This window comes from Neolamprologus multifasciatus, chromosome 11, assembly GCF_963576455.1.
Source record: "Neolamprologus multifasciatus chromosome 11, fNeoMul1.2, whole genome shotgun sequence".
In the NCBI taxonomy this organism is placed as follows: Eukaryota; Metazoa; Chordata; class Actinopteri; order Cichliformes; family Cichlidae; genus Neolamprologus; species Neolamprologus multifasciatus.
The window spans coordinates 9,164,159-9,179,678 of record NC_140449.1 but is presented as its reverse complement, the minus strand read 5'-3'; the positions used below and the strand labels follow the sequence as shown (position 1 = coordinate 9,179,678).

The 15,520-nt window shown below is 40.3% G+C and overlaps 1 protein-coding gene across 3 annotated transcripts in view; it reads right to left on the bottom strand.

Moving 5' to 3' along the window:
• cdkal1 (CDK5 regulatory subunit associated protein 1-like 1) overlaps window positions 1-15,520 on the bottom strand; it is a 257,896-nt gene that overhangs the window by 216,905 nt on the left and 25,471 nt on the right. For all 3 annotated transcript variants that reach the window (XM_085176654.1, XM_085176653.1, XM_085176655.1), the window contains exon 4: window positions 7-91. In XM_085176654.1, coding sequence (XP_085032780.1) covers window positions 7-91 — 85 coding nt within the window. The remainder of the gene's footprint in view (window positions 1-6; window positions 92-15,520) is intronic.

The window sequence follows — 15,520 nt, the reverse complement described above, 5'->3', positions numbered from 1 at the left end:
CATTACTTGATTGAGTTTCTGAAGTGATCCTCTGCAGGGTTTTTCACAGTGCAGCTGTTGAGCAACCACACATCTGCTTCTGTCGGGTCATCTACAAAGAGAGACAACGCATTTTATTTTTGCAGACTGGAAAAGCAAACGTAGCATTACAATGTTATGAGTACCCAAGATGAAGCCAACACACAGAAAAAAAACCAAACCGAAACTCATATACATGAGTCAAGCACAAAGCACATGGCATCCTAAAAGATGAAGAAGTGCTTAATTAGTCTCTGGTGGAACTCCTTTGCGTCTGAATTCCACAGTGAGTCAGTTTGTACTCACAAAATGATCCAATGTGTGTCGGTAATTTTAACCCCATGTAAATTCCCACTTCTCTATGTTGTGAAAACTAGAATTAGAGCGCACTGGAAAAAGTGTCTCTGACAAAACATGGTTGATTCCCGTGTCCACTTAGCATTTTCTGCACTTTCATATATATATATATATATATATATAGCTTATATAATACACCAAGTATACAACTACATTTTTAAAGCTGAAAACCAGCTTCGTGTCAAGTGCCAAACAAGATAAATTCTCAACTCCTAGTTGCTTAAAATTAAGATCGTTTCAACATGTTTAACCAGCACACACACACACACACACACACACACACACACACACACACACACACACGCTCTTTGAGACGATGGTATGAATCTTAGCACTGCCAGGAGAGCTGTCACACACAGATTTGGAGGGGATGTAATGGCACGTTGGTGGTGGGGCGCTGCTCCTTTATGCCACATTAAACCAGATATTTCAGGAAATCTACTTCCCTGCTGCAGCCAAGTATACTCACACACAACATTACAGTTAATGTGCTATATGGTGGTTTTATGTAATAAAATTACCAAAGAAAATCAACGTACCATAGGTAAACTCTACGGTCAATAGAGTTCACTTTCAAAAACAAACAATTTTAAACCAAAAAAAACCTCAAACAAACAGCCTACATACCATTTTTTTTCTCCACCAAGGGCAAACCAGAATGAAACAACTATTAAATTATTCATAGCGCCACACAAATATATGCAAATGTCTCTCCACTCTCATTCATGCTGTGACCAAGTATTCAACATTTTTCGGTATATTCAAATTCCAGTTCGTTAAAATTTAAACCTTCATGATGTCACTTTGCCACTAGTTTTGAATACATAAGACAGAATAAATTTCAATATGATGAACAATCTGTAACAGCGATATTAATTCAGTAACACACGAGCACAGACGCAAACCGCATCTTTAAAATGTACAAATGCAGCAGGTTTGAGGTTTGTTAGTCGACTGGATCCGACAGTAAGTTTGACTAAATGATGCCTCATCAAAACAGACAGACAAACAGACAGTCCTTCTAAAAGCACTACGTGTGACTCACAATAGTAGGGCATGAATCACGAGCATGTTTTGGGTTTGTTTGGGCTTTTCTGTTTGGAGTGATCAATTCTTTAAATGACAAAACTAATAATAGAAAGACCAGACATAATGAGTAATCCTAAAGCTACAAATGTGTGTATATTTGTGCTGATGATTGGGAAATGAATAACGGAAAGGGACGAGGGGAGGTGAGAGAAAGAGAGAGTGTTCAGCTGGCAAAAGCTCTTATTATGCCTACATTTATTTGAGAGGCAACCAACACACACAGGCACACACACACACACACACACACGCACACACAGGCACACACACACACACACACACACACACACACAGGACTTTAGTGAGAGTGGTCTCAGCTGTGTGGTTGCTTTCTCCTCTCAGTCCCAAGGGATGCTTTCCAGACCAACAATAACAAGCTCTCCATCAATTTAACAGAAATGCGCGCACACACATATGCGCGCGCACACACATATGCACACACACACACACACACACACACATATGCACACACACACACACGCACACAACAATCCTAGCTACAGAATAAGCTTGCTAGTGCAGAGACAAAAACTATGCTGGAAAAAAAAATGAGCGAAAACAACTACAGTAAATATTATGGTGCACATCCTGGATTTATTTCTTTTTTTATTTATTTGGTTTAAAGGGACTTTTTTCCTCATTATAAATTATAATATATCATATTAGCAACGGGCCTTTATTTTGAAATTAATCTATTGGTTAAAAATACAAATAATCTTAAAGAATGATCAAGTGAACAGCAAATGAAAAAGCAATACAACACCACATGAGCCTGAATGTAGAAGCATTACCTTGTAGCTCAAAGCTAACATACAAAAGCACATTTATGACATCACACGATGTTTGAGGTCAAAGGACGCTTTATTGTGTTGTATTTTTGGAAAACGGAGGCTGTATTTAACTAAACATTTACAGAGAGGGCGCGGAGGGAGCGGCGCATTAACGGAGCCCTGACAGTCGCTGTCACATTCTCAGTGACAGTCGCTTTGGCTTCTTCTTTCACATTTTCATCTAACTGAAAACTAATCCAGGCGTAACTGCTATCAACCATGTGACGATAAAAGACAGGCGCTGGCTGTTACAAGCAGCCAACCAGACGTAGATGTGCAGAGGACGCAGAATCTCAAAGATGCAAGACTGTACATTTGCAAAATAAGGTTTTATGTAGTTGTGGATTAAATGGCGTAGCCAGCAGCTGAACTTTAGATCATGTTTTGTGGAATTTTTCTTTTTTAAATCAGTGAATCAAAGTGCAAATTTAGACTGTAGATGACTTAGTAGGACACTAAACATTTCCTAGGGTCAGACTAAAAAATGAAGTCTGCATTAGATCCTCTGTTAGATTCAATATTACGGGTCCGTGCGTATGTTCTCTGCCTCTTCATCTCTCATCCTCAGGTATGGACTTGCTTTTATAGAGCGCTTTTCTAGTCTCGCTGGCCAATCAAAGCAAAAGCTTTCTCACGGTAACCTTGACTTAGTCACCATTTAAGCTCCGATAAATTCCAACCACATAAAGACATCATGTTGCTGGAAAATCTGTGGAATTTCACATTTGCATACATTTGCATGAGGACAGAGGTGCAGCCAATGGCACAGAAGTCATTTGGTTATTTTTTGCCTGCCATGTCATGACAATGTCTTAAAACAGAAAGTGCACAAAAACTGTTGACTTATCTTATCTAATGCAGGACATAAAGATCTGTATCCCAGCCCTGTGCTTTCACACCATGAATGATAACTTTACCAGTTAGACTAAGGTGACACCAGTGGGTAAATGGGTAACAAGTAAAAAGTTTAATGATGCTGTTCCTGCCTTTGTGCCATTCTTAGACTTCACAGAACACATGGAACAGCAAAAAACAACATTTCTACACAGCATATCCAAACGAAAACCCATCAGGGCCTGCATGGTGAAACCATAGTTATATGCAAGTGCATAAATGTATGCATCTGATATTATGAGAAACAAAGACAGAGAGCATGTAATAATGGCTATTCGCTTTTTATGTGCAGCACGCACATAAAAAGCCTGTTTCATATTTTGTTCAGTGTAAGAAATGTATTCCATTTGACCACAACAGACTGATATTTTTAGGCTGTATGTTTGTGAGTTTCTCCAATACTATTAAAAAAACTCCAGCAATCCCAAACCGTTGACCCCAATATATATAAAAAAAAGAAATTGACCTGTGTGCATGCACATGTACAAAGCTTGGCTTTGATTTCTATGTATGTGAATGGAGGTGCGGTACGTCTACAGAGGGCCCAAATGATTAAATCTTAACCTTGAGGTTATTTCTGTTTACGCGGCGTGTGTGTGTGTGTGTGTGTGTGTGTGTGTGTGTGTGTGTGTGTGTGTGTGTCTCACCCTAACTTCACCCTAAAACCAAATCATACAAGAGAGACAGGGATATTGGAAAAGCAGCACCTGTGGTCAGTGTGTGTGTCTGTGTGGGTGCAGACGTATACACAGGATCATACATAACATATTTCAATCACACTAGTCCCTATGGAGATGATGTATGGGAGGTTTGGGAGCAGGTGCACTCATCAAGTAAGTACGGATGGAAAAATGGCCAAATCAAAGGAAAAAAAAGGGACTGCAAGTTATTGTTTCTTACATAAAAATGAATAAAAATGAATAAAATAATACGTAGAACTGACTTAGAAACGAGTCATCCTGAGAGAAATTGAAAGTGTGTGTGGAATAAGGCAGGTGATAATTTACCCAAACACATTTTTTTTTTTTTTTTTTTTTTTTTAATATGACAAAGTAAAAACAAAACCCACCACAATCAACATAACTGATTAGAAACAGAGCCGAAGTCCTATTTGTCTGCTCACCTTTACACTTAAATGTTTTTGGTTTACAAACACTACAAAATGATGAATTCTGCTGTATTTGCACATGACTGTATTTCTTGCTGATTTACCCACAGGTGTGTGCAGCACCCCGCGGAGCAGCAGACAGTAGGCTCAGCTGCAGGGTCAGAAAGCAGAGGAACACAAACAATAACAGGCAGAATGGGAATACGGTAATTTCCGATGCTCGCATGTACTTTATGCAGATGTGCCAATTTACAACTGAAAACTGTAAATTTCACTCACTTGTTTACTGTAAACAGACAGTTGTCTTGCACTTAGAAATGAGAAATGTCTGTGGTTTTGTCTGTGTGTCTAAATTTAATTGATTATGAATTTTCTATTTTCCTATTAGGGCCTAATTACATTTACACTAAACAATAAGGATATAAAAGCACATAAAATATGTATAAGAAGTCATTTTCCACTACAAATATTATTTTTACAGGCAAACTAACCATAATGAAAAGCAGAGGCTCTCCAAATTTTCATGATTGAGTGCCAATTTAGGGAGCGAGCGCGACTGAGGGCAGCAACATGCTTAGAGGATGGTTCATTTGTCAATGTTAGCAAGGTTTACTCTGCAACAATGGCTACAAAAGACAAGCTGAAATTGAATAGATACTTTAATCCTGTCACTTTATAGTATGACATGAAAAGTATATTACAAATATTACAAAAAGGCCACCATTGACCAGCATGGCCCGCTTTGTGAACTCTAGATATAAAGGATACATTTTAAATTACTAGTACTAGCCTGGAATTTACAGTTTTTACCACTGAAAACTGTAAATTTTAACTGTAAATTGTAGGGATGGGTATCGTTTGGGTTTTATCCGATACCGGTGCCAAACCGGTACTTTTGAAACGGTGCCGGTGCTTAAACGGTGCCCAAACCGGTGCTTAAAGAATGGAAAACACAAAATTGAACTCTCATGTTCAGCTGTTTTTTTGTAAAAAGATAACAATGTTAGTCTTTTCTGCAGGTATAGGGCATATATGGTATCACTCTTGGCTGGAAGCAGTGCTTAAACAATGGAAAAAACACAAACTTTGTCAAAAAACCTCTCATGTTTAGCTGTTTTCCACTTTTTCTTCGGTCATTTTAGCCTTTTTGGCCAGGGTGAAGGGAGTATCTGACATCAAACAAGAAGACAGCCGCATGTAGCTATGATGGTGTTTGCTAGTTCACGTTACATGCATTAATTTAATAACGCGGTTAGCCTACTCAACGTAAATTACACACGAACAACATTAAGCTACTCACGCAGAGAAGAACGGCTGCTGCTGCCATCATCATTTCTGCTACACTGGCAGGGCTAGGTTCATCGGATTTAAAGTGTGACCTCCTTTGACAGTATCAGCTTAAAGCACTTGTTGCAGGCTGCTGAGTTTGCATCTTTTGCTGTGAAGTACAGCCAGACTTTTGACCGCTTTGCCTTGGGCATTTTTAATCTGTAGCTCTGCTCTAAAAGAACGTACGTACCTGGACCCGCCTACTATCCTCGAAACGTAAAATGATTGGCTAGAATCTAAAGTGTATCATTCCATACCAGTTGGTGGCGGTAATGCACCTTTCAGTTGTTTGCCAACCGCCAATAGAAATGTAAGGAAGAAGAAAGTGTATCACAGCTCAGGAAAAAAAGCACCGAAATAAAGCACCGAAATGCGCGCTGCTTTTTGGTCTGGTTACTACCGTTTATGTCAGAACCGGTGCCATGATGGCACCGGATACCGGTACCCATCCCTAGTAAATTGTCTGTTTACTGTAAAAAGAGCCATTTTCTACTTTTAAATGACCCACTTTATTTAAACCCACATTTTCTCCAGTTAAACAAGAGGTTTGATGGTTTTATTTTATATTATTATTCTCTTTGTAATAGCAGAAATGTTGGTTTGAACATCTTTTAAAGTCGGAGTAAAGATAGCGTACAGGAAACTACTTTATTATGTGGACAAATGATTTGCTCCTCGCCAATGCTGAGCCATAACAGCCACAGGTCTTTCAATTTTACATTTCTTGTAAGCAATAAAGAGTTGGATCATCTCTAAAAAGAAAAGAAAAACAAGTATTCTAACAAACTGCAGGTTTGGAGCACAAGCTTAATTTTTAGCTGTTACCTGATATTTCAGTCAAGTAAAACAGTCCCTGTCAAGAGCTTTGGCTTATATCTATGCTGTGGATGTTGTGGATGTTCCTTCTCATTACAATATTACCAGGATGAGGCATACCAGTCTTCAAAAGCAGTGTTGCAAACCAAGATTAAACAGTTACATTTATTTTGTATCTGACAGGTTCAAAATTCATTAGGATGTGAAGCTAAAAAAAAACTCTTTTTGATGCACTATATAATTTTATTGTCAGAATTTGGACCCCAACCCAACAGCACCTTTTAAATATTGTGGTAATGTTAAGAAAATACAGAAAAAAAATAGAAATCCTCTCTACATATTCTAAATGTTTTAAAGTATACACACAAATGAAAGGAAAACACTGAAATTCTGGCCACTCAGCAGGTCTTAGACGACTAATCTGCCGGTCTAAATGATTAAATGACTGAAAACCCTTTACATTCATATCTTCAGCTAATTCACCAGCTATAGTAGGCTAAAACTATCCTCATCCAGAGTTTTCCTATTGGTATAGCCTCAGGAACTTGCGATCGGTCTCAGTGTTTTGCTTGTTGCTGAAAAAATCTATTTCCACAGTGGGTCTGTGAAGGTTCTCAGTCATTCAGGTCATCGTAGTCTAAGGAGCTTGGAAAGAAAAGCGTCTGGATCTCATCCGAGAAGCTTCTTCAGTTCTAAGAGCAATTGGTGGAGAGTCCCAGATTTAAACCCTATGGGAGTGTCCCCCAAGAGGGTCATGGACCCCCTGTTGATCCTCTACCTAATCACATGAGCCACGGTGTGAAAACGGGTGTGTGTCACAGTCAGCCAGGGTTTCGGGTGAACCCATTGTGAAGCCTTGCCCCACCCTATCATGTGAGTTACTGAGGTCAAAAGGCCCAGGATGTGAGTGGGCGTTAAGGTGTCTGAGGAGGGATCTCAAAACTGGATTATAGATGGCAGACAGTTGGTGTTGTAAGCCCCGCCCTCTCTTCAAAGATGGCTGCTCACAGTGGACATAGATGGCTTCTTTCACTCCTCTTTCAAACCATCTGTCTTCTCTGTCCAAAATGTGAACGTTGGCATCCTTGAAAGAGTGACTGTTGTCCTTTAGATGCAGATGGACGAGTCCTGTCCTGTCGAAGTGGCTCTTCTATACTGTGCCGTTTATGTAAACAAAAGTAGAGCCTGACCAACACTGGGTTTTCAACACTGACACCTTTATTGATATCGTTATTTGGCCATTTAAAAAGCTGATGTGTCGTCTCATTATTTGTTCCTCTTCAAATACACAAAGATTAACATTTCTCATGTGTAGCCATTTCTGAGTTAAGATCTCAGTTGTTGTTGTTTTTTGTGACAACAGGTTGTGGGTTACACTTCTACGCTCTGCCCTCCTCAGCTCGGATCAGCTGGGTGTTCTGTTTGTGGCGTTACAAACACATGCTGCCGACTGAGAGGCTGCAGAGTACCTCCTAAGAGAAACTATGAAACATCCACACTTTAATCTGATTTATCAGCCAACACCAGCATATCAACAAATGACTAATATTTTCCTCTCTAAAAAAGAAACTGGATCAACTATGCTAAAAATCCTAAACCACAGTAAGTGTAGGTTTCAAAATGTCATATATCGACGTATGCACTGCAGTAAGGCTGTAAAGTACACATCGTGGTGTAAATAGCAGCTCGAAACTTACACTAACAGTCCCTCCAAATAGGGCTGCCACAAACGATTATTTTGATAGTCGACTAGTCACCGATTATTTTTGCGATTAGTCGACTAATCAGATCATCATCCATTGGACATAAAAGCTTACAGCTTATTGCACCAGCAGCATCTGCTCTTATATAACTATTATTAGCGTACAGCTTTAAGTGTTTAAGGTATGTGCTAACTAAAAATAAAGACAAGATGATAGTTTATTAAATTTTAATGAAATTTGCAGATTGTTTCGGTGAAGTTTAACTCCTTGCTCCTTGCTATCTAAAATAACAGAACACTGGAGTATATTCTCGAGCATCTCACACTTCTGATAACCAGTTGTCTGCTTGACGTTTGTTCAGCTATGTAAAAACTATAACTTTAACCTCAGCCAAACTGATTTACCCAGGAACAAATAAAATACTAAAAAAGCCTAACAATAACATTTTTAAGTTATCTAAGTGACTTATATATTATGTTAGTAATATATAAGTCAGCGAAAGACGTAGCGAAAGACGGCGGTGGGTTTGAAAACGATTTGCCCGGAGTCCGGTGTTCTCACCGGCTCTAGTGAGCCTTGCCCCCGGCTAGCTATCAAGCTAGTGGGTAACAGACGTCTCCGAAAACGTCGGAGGGCTTTTGAAAATATGTGGTGTCTTGATAAACTGAGCAGATATTTGAGGTTTACACAGCTACATTCTCGCCTGAAAATATGTTAATCGTTTATTTTATGACCCAGAAAGGATAATAAGAGTAATATTAAAACTAACTAGCTGCTGCCATTGTTGTAAACTGAGCTGGGCTGCGCTATGAATTCTGAGACAGAGCTTCTTCTTCTTCGGGGTTTAACGGCAGCTGGCATCCTTGTACATGCAGTGCTGCCATCTTCTGTTTCAGTCTGTTATTACACTCTTAAATCCTACTACTTATTCCTGCGTCCTTTGTGATCTTACAAAGCGTCAAACGACGCATTGACTATTAAATCAGTCGTCGACGATTTTGATAGTCGACGTAATCGTGACTAGTCGACTAATCGTGGCAGCCCTACCTCCAAATATTGCTAACATGGTAATTAAATACCTCTGCAGGGATCAGCTATCAAAGCTAGCAATGCCTTAAAATAATGAAAAGAAGAATTGTCCTTGTGTGAGCTGACACAGAGGATATAAATACAGTTACACAGATATTTAAGAAAAAGAAAAAGTTGGAAAACCGTGTTCTAGACCACAAAAATCTAAACCACCCACCCCGGGTCTTCAACACTGGTAGATGATACATGAGAGCTACTACTGGGACGTGCGTGTGTGCACGTGCGTGTGCATGTAAGTGACAGAGAGAAGGGGCAGACAGCAGCCCTACGGGTCATTTTGATGCTCCTGGTGCTTCACATACAGACTAAACCATGACCCACTTTCGGCCCCATCCCACAGACACCCCCGCATTCACACGCACTTCTCCCCCTTGTTATTTCTGTCCTGTACCCTCCATCCATTGCGCCCTTCATCTCTAACATATCGTCTTTTCTCCTCCTGTGCCGCCCCCACTGCTCGTCAGACACACACACAAAAACGCACAGGACATGCCGACCTTGGGATACGGCGCTGTAGTGCTCTATCGGGGTAAGAGTGCTGGGGCAAGGGGTGGCTTTGGGGTGAATGGACACACTTGACTGAGCTAACAAGGCCTGTATGGGCTTATTGGCTGATAGGCTGGCCAGACAGCTGGATGCCAAGCGTACTGGCTGGGAGGACAGGTGGACTGGAGGGCAGGGCGGGGCAGTGACCCTGCTCCACCGTGTTATGCATCTCCCAGAAGTCAGAGAGCTCACTGCCATGAATAATGTCCTAGCACAGATATGGCTACAGCCCCCTTTTCCCCCCCTTTTTATTCATTTATTTATTTATGTTCCCTCCAAACAAACAAAAAACTAAATACTAAAGCATATTTCATAAAACATATTGTCAGGACAATAAATATTTCAAACATACATTCTTTTAATGTATTTAGACTTGTTTTATCCTGGCACTACAGCAGTCTTAATATGTCACACAGAACGAAAACCACATGCCACTATCACGAACACATACAAATTCAACAGAAGGGAAACTGAATCAAGCTTGTTTTGGGGTTTGTTTGTGTTTTCATTTCTGTCAATTCATCATTTCATCATTTCTTTCGACACTTTGTGTCAAAACTGCAACTTTACAACATCCCACAGTCACAGGCACTGGTAAACAAGCACAAACATAACAGCTACAATCGCAAATGCACAAAGTCATTCTGTGTGTGTGTGTGTGTGTGTGTGTGTGTGTGTGTGTGTGTGTGTGTGTGTGTGTGTGTGTGTGTGTGTGTGTGTGTGGAGCAAGGCTGATTCTCAGGTGATAACATTTCTGCCTAAAAGGCTCCTTTTCCTTAGGGGAACGAGTGTTAGTGTGTGTGCGCCTTACTGATGTGGCAAATTCTGAATGGCTCTTAGAGGACTTATGAGCTTCACCTCCAATCACATTTTACAAGGAAGCACTTGCACTGGCACACAGCTACAGCCACACAAACACTAAGACATACGCACACTCATATACACAGACAGAAGGCCCTGGGGTTTGGCAGTTGGTCCATACATCTACAAGGGTGAGCAGCCACTCAGCCGTGGATGATAATGCAATCAACTATCATTAGAGGGATGCTGGCTGACTGCATACGCGCGCACACACACACACACACACACACACACACACACACACACACACGCACGCTACAGCTACCCACAACACACTCAGACCTGTCACACTGAGGAAACTGCTCATATTGCTGTGGTAAGACGCGATCCTACGTTTACAGTCACTTTTTCACAAAGTCCTCATTACAAGGTAGGAAGCAAATGAATTTTTTAATAGATTAAACAATCAAATAATCATCAGCAGAATAACAAGAACGGAAACAATCTTCGGCTATAGCCCTAAACTAAAAGGGATTTTGTTAAAATATCTATAAAAATAGCAGAAAGACGCACAAACAAAGAAAAAACTGGCACAGGCACATCTAACTTTATCACTGCTTCATCTTCTGATGCAACTACAGGGCAACACTAGTGCGCAACAGAATCACAGTGTCTCAGTATTAAAGCGTCTCAGGGCATCAGTTCTTTGTCCTCTTTTGGCCAACTCTCTATTTATTCATGTTTTATTTAAAGCTTGCTGGTGGCATATAGTTTACAGAGTCATCAGCATCTCCGTAAACTGAAATCCGATCAGACAGCCTGCTTCTCTGCTGGCCAGTGAACCCTTATTTTATGTTTTAAAACTATAGATTGCCAAGCCCTCTATAAACTGATTGTCTATGTTATATGTGTCTATAAAGTTAAAAGACACTCACTTAAGAGTACAAACATGAATAAAATAACTTTACTGAAAGCAGTACAGACTGCTAAAGAAAACTAATTTTTACTGGGCTATGGAGAAAATAAATACAGGAACAATCGCAAAGAAAAAAAAAGATGTTCACACAGATTTCCATTCAGATTGATTTTGAGTAATTTATCCATTTTTCAAATATTTGATCTTCAGGGTTGGAAAATCCTAAACTAGATTTGAAAAGGAAAAAAAAAAAAAAGCTTACAAATTAGTACAAATTACATCGTCTGAGATGTCAGATTTTACAGTTTTTCTATTTTTGACAAACCTCAGAGACACCAGACTGCAGTCCTCTCAGACTCACTGTCTACATCGACTCTGTTAAATAGCAGAAATCCACAGCAGTGGTTCTCGTAATGTGTGCATAATCTCCCGACTCTTCTCAAGGGACAGATATGGCCGTGTGTGCGAGTGTCTCTGTGTGGAGGTAGGGAAGTAGAGAGGGTATGCCAAGTTAGGCACAGCGGGGGCCCGTGATAGCACTCACGTCAACAGTTTGACAACATCTTAGAAAGATCTGTTCACTTGGGATTACTCTCCTGTCCTCAACAACTCTGAGTACATTACTGTTGGAGGAGGAGAGTGAGCCTGACAGATAGGGGCTGAAAGAGACAGAAACGATGAGGATGCAGGGCTGAGAGGCAGGGAAAGAATCACGACTAACAAGTTAAGAAGGATGGAGGTGAAGTGAGAGGAGAAATTCAAAAGGGGGGGGGGGGGAGAGAGAGAAAGAAAAGCAAGCCAGAAGAGATTGAAAAAAGGAGAGTGATGAAAATAAAATCCAAGAAACAGACAGAAAGAGTACAAAATAATGAAGATGGGTAAAGGAGAGGGAGCTAGCATTAGAAGATGAAGTGGGAGTACCTCGGTGAAAAATAGCACGCAAGCTCAGCTGAAAGTGGAGCAGCCATGATGAATGCTGCGAGACAGGCCAACCACTAATTTGGATGGCAGAAGTTTGCTTCCACAGGGCAAGAGGCCGGAGTCAATCTGTCTCTCTTACGTCTGACCACAGAGCCACAGTGGGTGCACCTGGGTCCAGACAAGGGCCCCCGTTTCAGACCAGAACTAGTGAACTGCCAATATGAAGAGTCAAGCATGTACGCGCCTACACGGGGAAACATTAAGGCATGTTTTTCCACTACAGTCATGGAGTTACAAATGTTTTCAGGTATTGTGTTTCAAACAAATCACATTCTCCAGCAGAATTAAGGTCTTGTAGAGCATATATGGGTTACATATATGGGGAAAAAGTACAATGGAGAGTAATGATAAACATCTGGCAGTCAACTTCATGCAATTTTAAGTGTGCATCAAGTGTGATTTATTGAGCTGCAGGCAGGCACGAGATGGAAGCGAGGCCTAAATAGATTTTTGCCATTACATGTCTCACCTTGCATAGATAGGATGATTTGAAGTCTGAGGTTCATGCTGTAATTGGGGCCAATCACTAGTCAGCAGCTCAGACAGAAAACCATTATGATCATCAGCGCAGACATAAAAAGGTATTTCACACAGCCAGAAAGGGATTATTAGAGTCAAGGGCACAAAAGTCAGGGTGTCTGGGAGAAAGAAGGGCCTGAAAGGTTACTGACTGACAGATTAATATACCAGTGATTTCACTTTTACCACACACCTCAGAGTGAAAAATGACACACACTTTCGCTTTCCAGCGTAATTTCAAAGGCTGGATAAAGAATCTATTTTCCAATTAATTGCCTTTTTAAAATCCAATATAGACTCTTAAAAATCCTCCTGACTGACATTAGCATTTGAGCACACATGTCCTATACATATATCATCTCTGCTAAACATTATTCAAACGTGCACAAAGCTAGCATTATCATTTTTAATCTAGCAAAAAGTTACAGATGGCTATAAAAGCTGCTGAGAGTCTCAACAGTCCAAACTAATGAAACCGTGAGTGTTTATACAGACCCGTCGCAGTTTAAGACCCCAGCAGTCGGCCGTACCAATTGTATTTGATCCAGACAACACAATTACACGAGAAATAGAATAAAGAAGGAAAAGTCTGCACACTGGTTTGAAATCTGTGAGTGTTGACAAGATATTTTCTCTGGCTACATCATATGAAGCCCATAAGTCGAATAAACAGGGTGTGGATTTTACTTTATCCAGTCTGTCCCTGCCGGGAGCTAATACTAGCCAGCCAGCTGCCTGCAGACATCAGGCTGATCTTGTCAACACAACACCATTCTGCAGACGAATTAGCGAGCAAACTTTCAGTTTCTGCTCTGTCTGTTTAAAAGGAATGTCTTAAAAACAAAACTCAGAGTCCATCGTGAGTCTAAGACACAGGATGTAAGTATAAACAGCCTGTTCAACGTATTGAATGGTGCAGGTCCTAAAAATGTGTGTGTTGTGTGTAATGGGGTTCTGTATTTATTAATTAAAATGATCATTTAAAAACTGAATGTGAAAATAAATGGTTTGTTTTAGGGGTGTGCGATATGACCAAAATCTCATATCCCGATATAAGAATTATATCATCCGATAACGATATAAATCACAGAAATGTAACATTTTCTGTAAATTCTGTGAATCTCGGGCAGCTCGACTTGCGGGAAGTGTTTCCAGCTGCGCGTCATGTAGCTGGAGTCGAGTGTTTTAACTGATGCATGAAACGATACATTTTTAGACATAAGTTGTAACGGCCGCCGTTTTCTTTGTGAGTATTTATTACACGGCGTGCTGCGGGGAAAAACCTGTTCTAACGTTTGAGTCTAAGGTTTATTTTTTAGCACCTGGCGGCTCTTTTTTGCTTCTCATCTGTAAATAATCTGCTCTTTCACATGATTCAGTTTATTTTGTAAAGTCTCAACAGGATCTTGGGCTTTATTGTGAAAGGTTTATGTGGAACATAAACAAACAGACACGCGATGCTGTTACCGTCGTTGTTGCTAACCACAACGCATAAAAACAGGCGCTTGTCCGTCCGTAGTGCGGTTATATTAAATATAAGAGAAAGAGAGAACTTTAAGAAATGAATATAGCCACTACAGTGACCATCAAAACGATGAAAAAATATTGCCGTAAACAGTTTATTTTGCGACACCACGAAACAAACTATAGCGTAAAATGAAACGATAGATGTTTTTATATCGTCATCCGATATATATCGTTATATCGAACAGTCCTAGTTTGTTTCCTGAGGTTCTATTGTCCTTCGTTTCCGATAAAATTACACTTTATCCACGTGTCAAAACTAATCATCCAGTTTCAAAAAGCTAGATTCCTTCTGCTGAAGGGATCGGCCCGTTTGTTTGTTAGCAGGCAAGCATCCACAGTTTCCAAGATATCACAATAGCTCAAGTTGATTTCAGTTTCATCAGCTCAATCAAGGTCACGCTCTTCTGGAGGAGTTGCACTCTTTGAATGCTTTTGTTTTTAAAGAAGTTTGCAGTCAACTTTAAGGTGTCCTACCTCAGATGCACGGCATGTGATGATACATTAGTGAATGTATCATCGCTGTAGGCACTGCTGCTGTTACGCTACCAACCAGCAACCACGTAAAGCCTGTGAAGACCCTCGCGAATCCACAGTAAACCTTAATATCGAAATCAGGCCATTCTTTTCTGACGCACACTGTAAAATACAACCGAAGACAAAATCCAAACTCACCATAGTTGACTCAGCACCTTGCGTGACATCACATTAGCAAAACTAAGCTGGTGTTTGTGTTTGGATCTACTGGTATTTGCGGCGTGTTGTGTTTGCCTGTCATTTAGAACGCTTCATATGGAAATGTAAGATGCACAGAAACACTCAGCGATTTAGTGATTATCACGCGATGAAGTTTAGATTATAATATATGCAGAAAAACTTTCCTCTGTCACAGCGAGATGGCGAATAAGAGAAATACAGACTTGCATTTTAACCCCTCTGGAGCAACTGGTTGCTTCCATTGTCATATCTAAGATGTGCTGGTTTTCAACAGATCACAAATAAT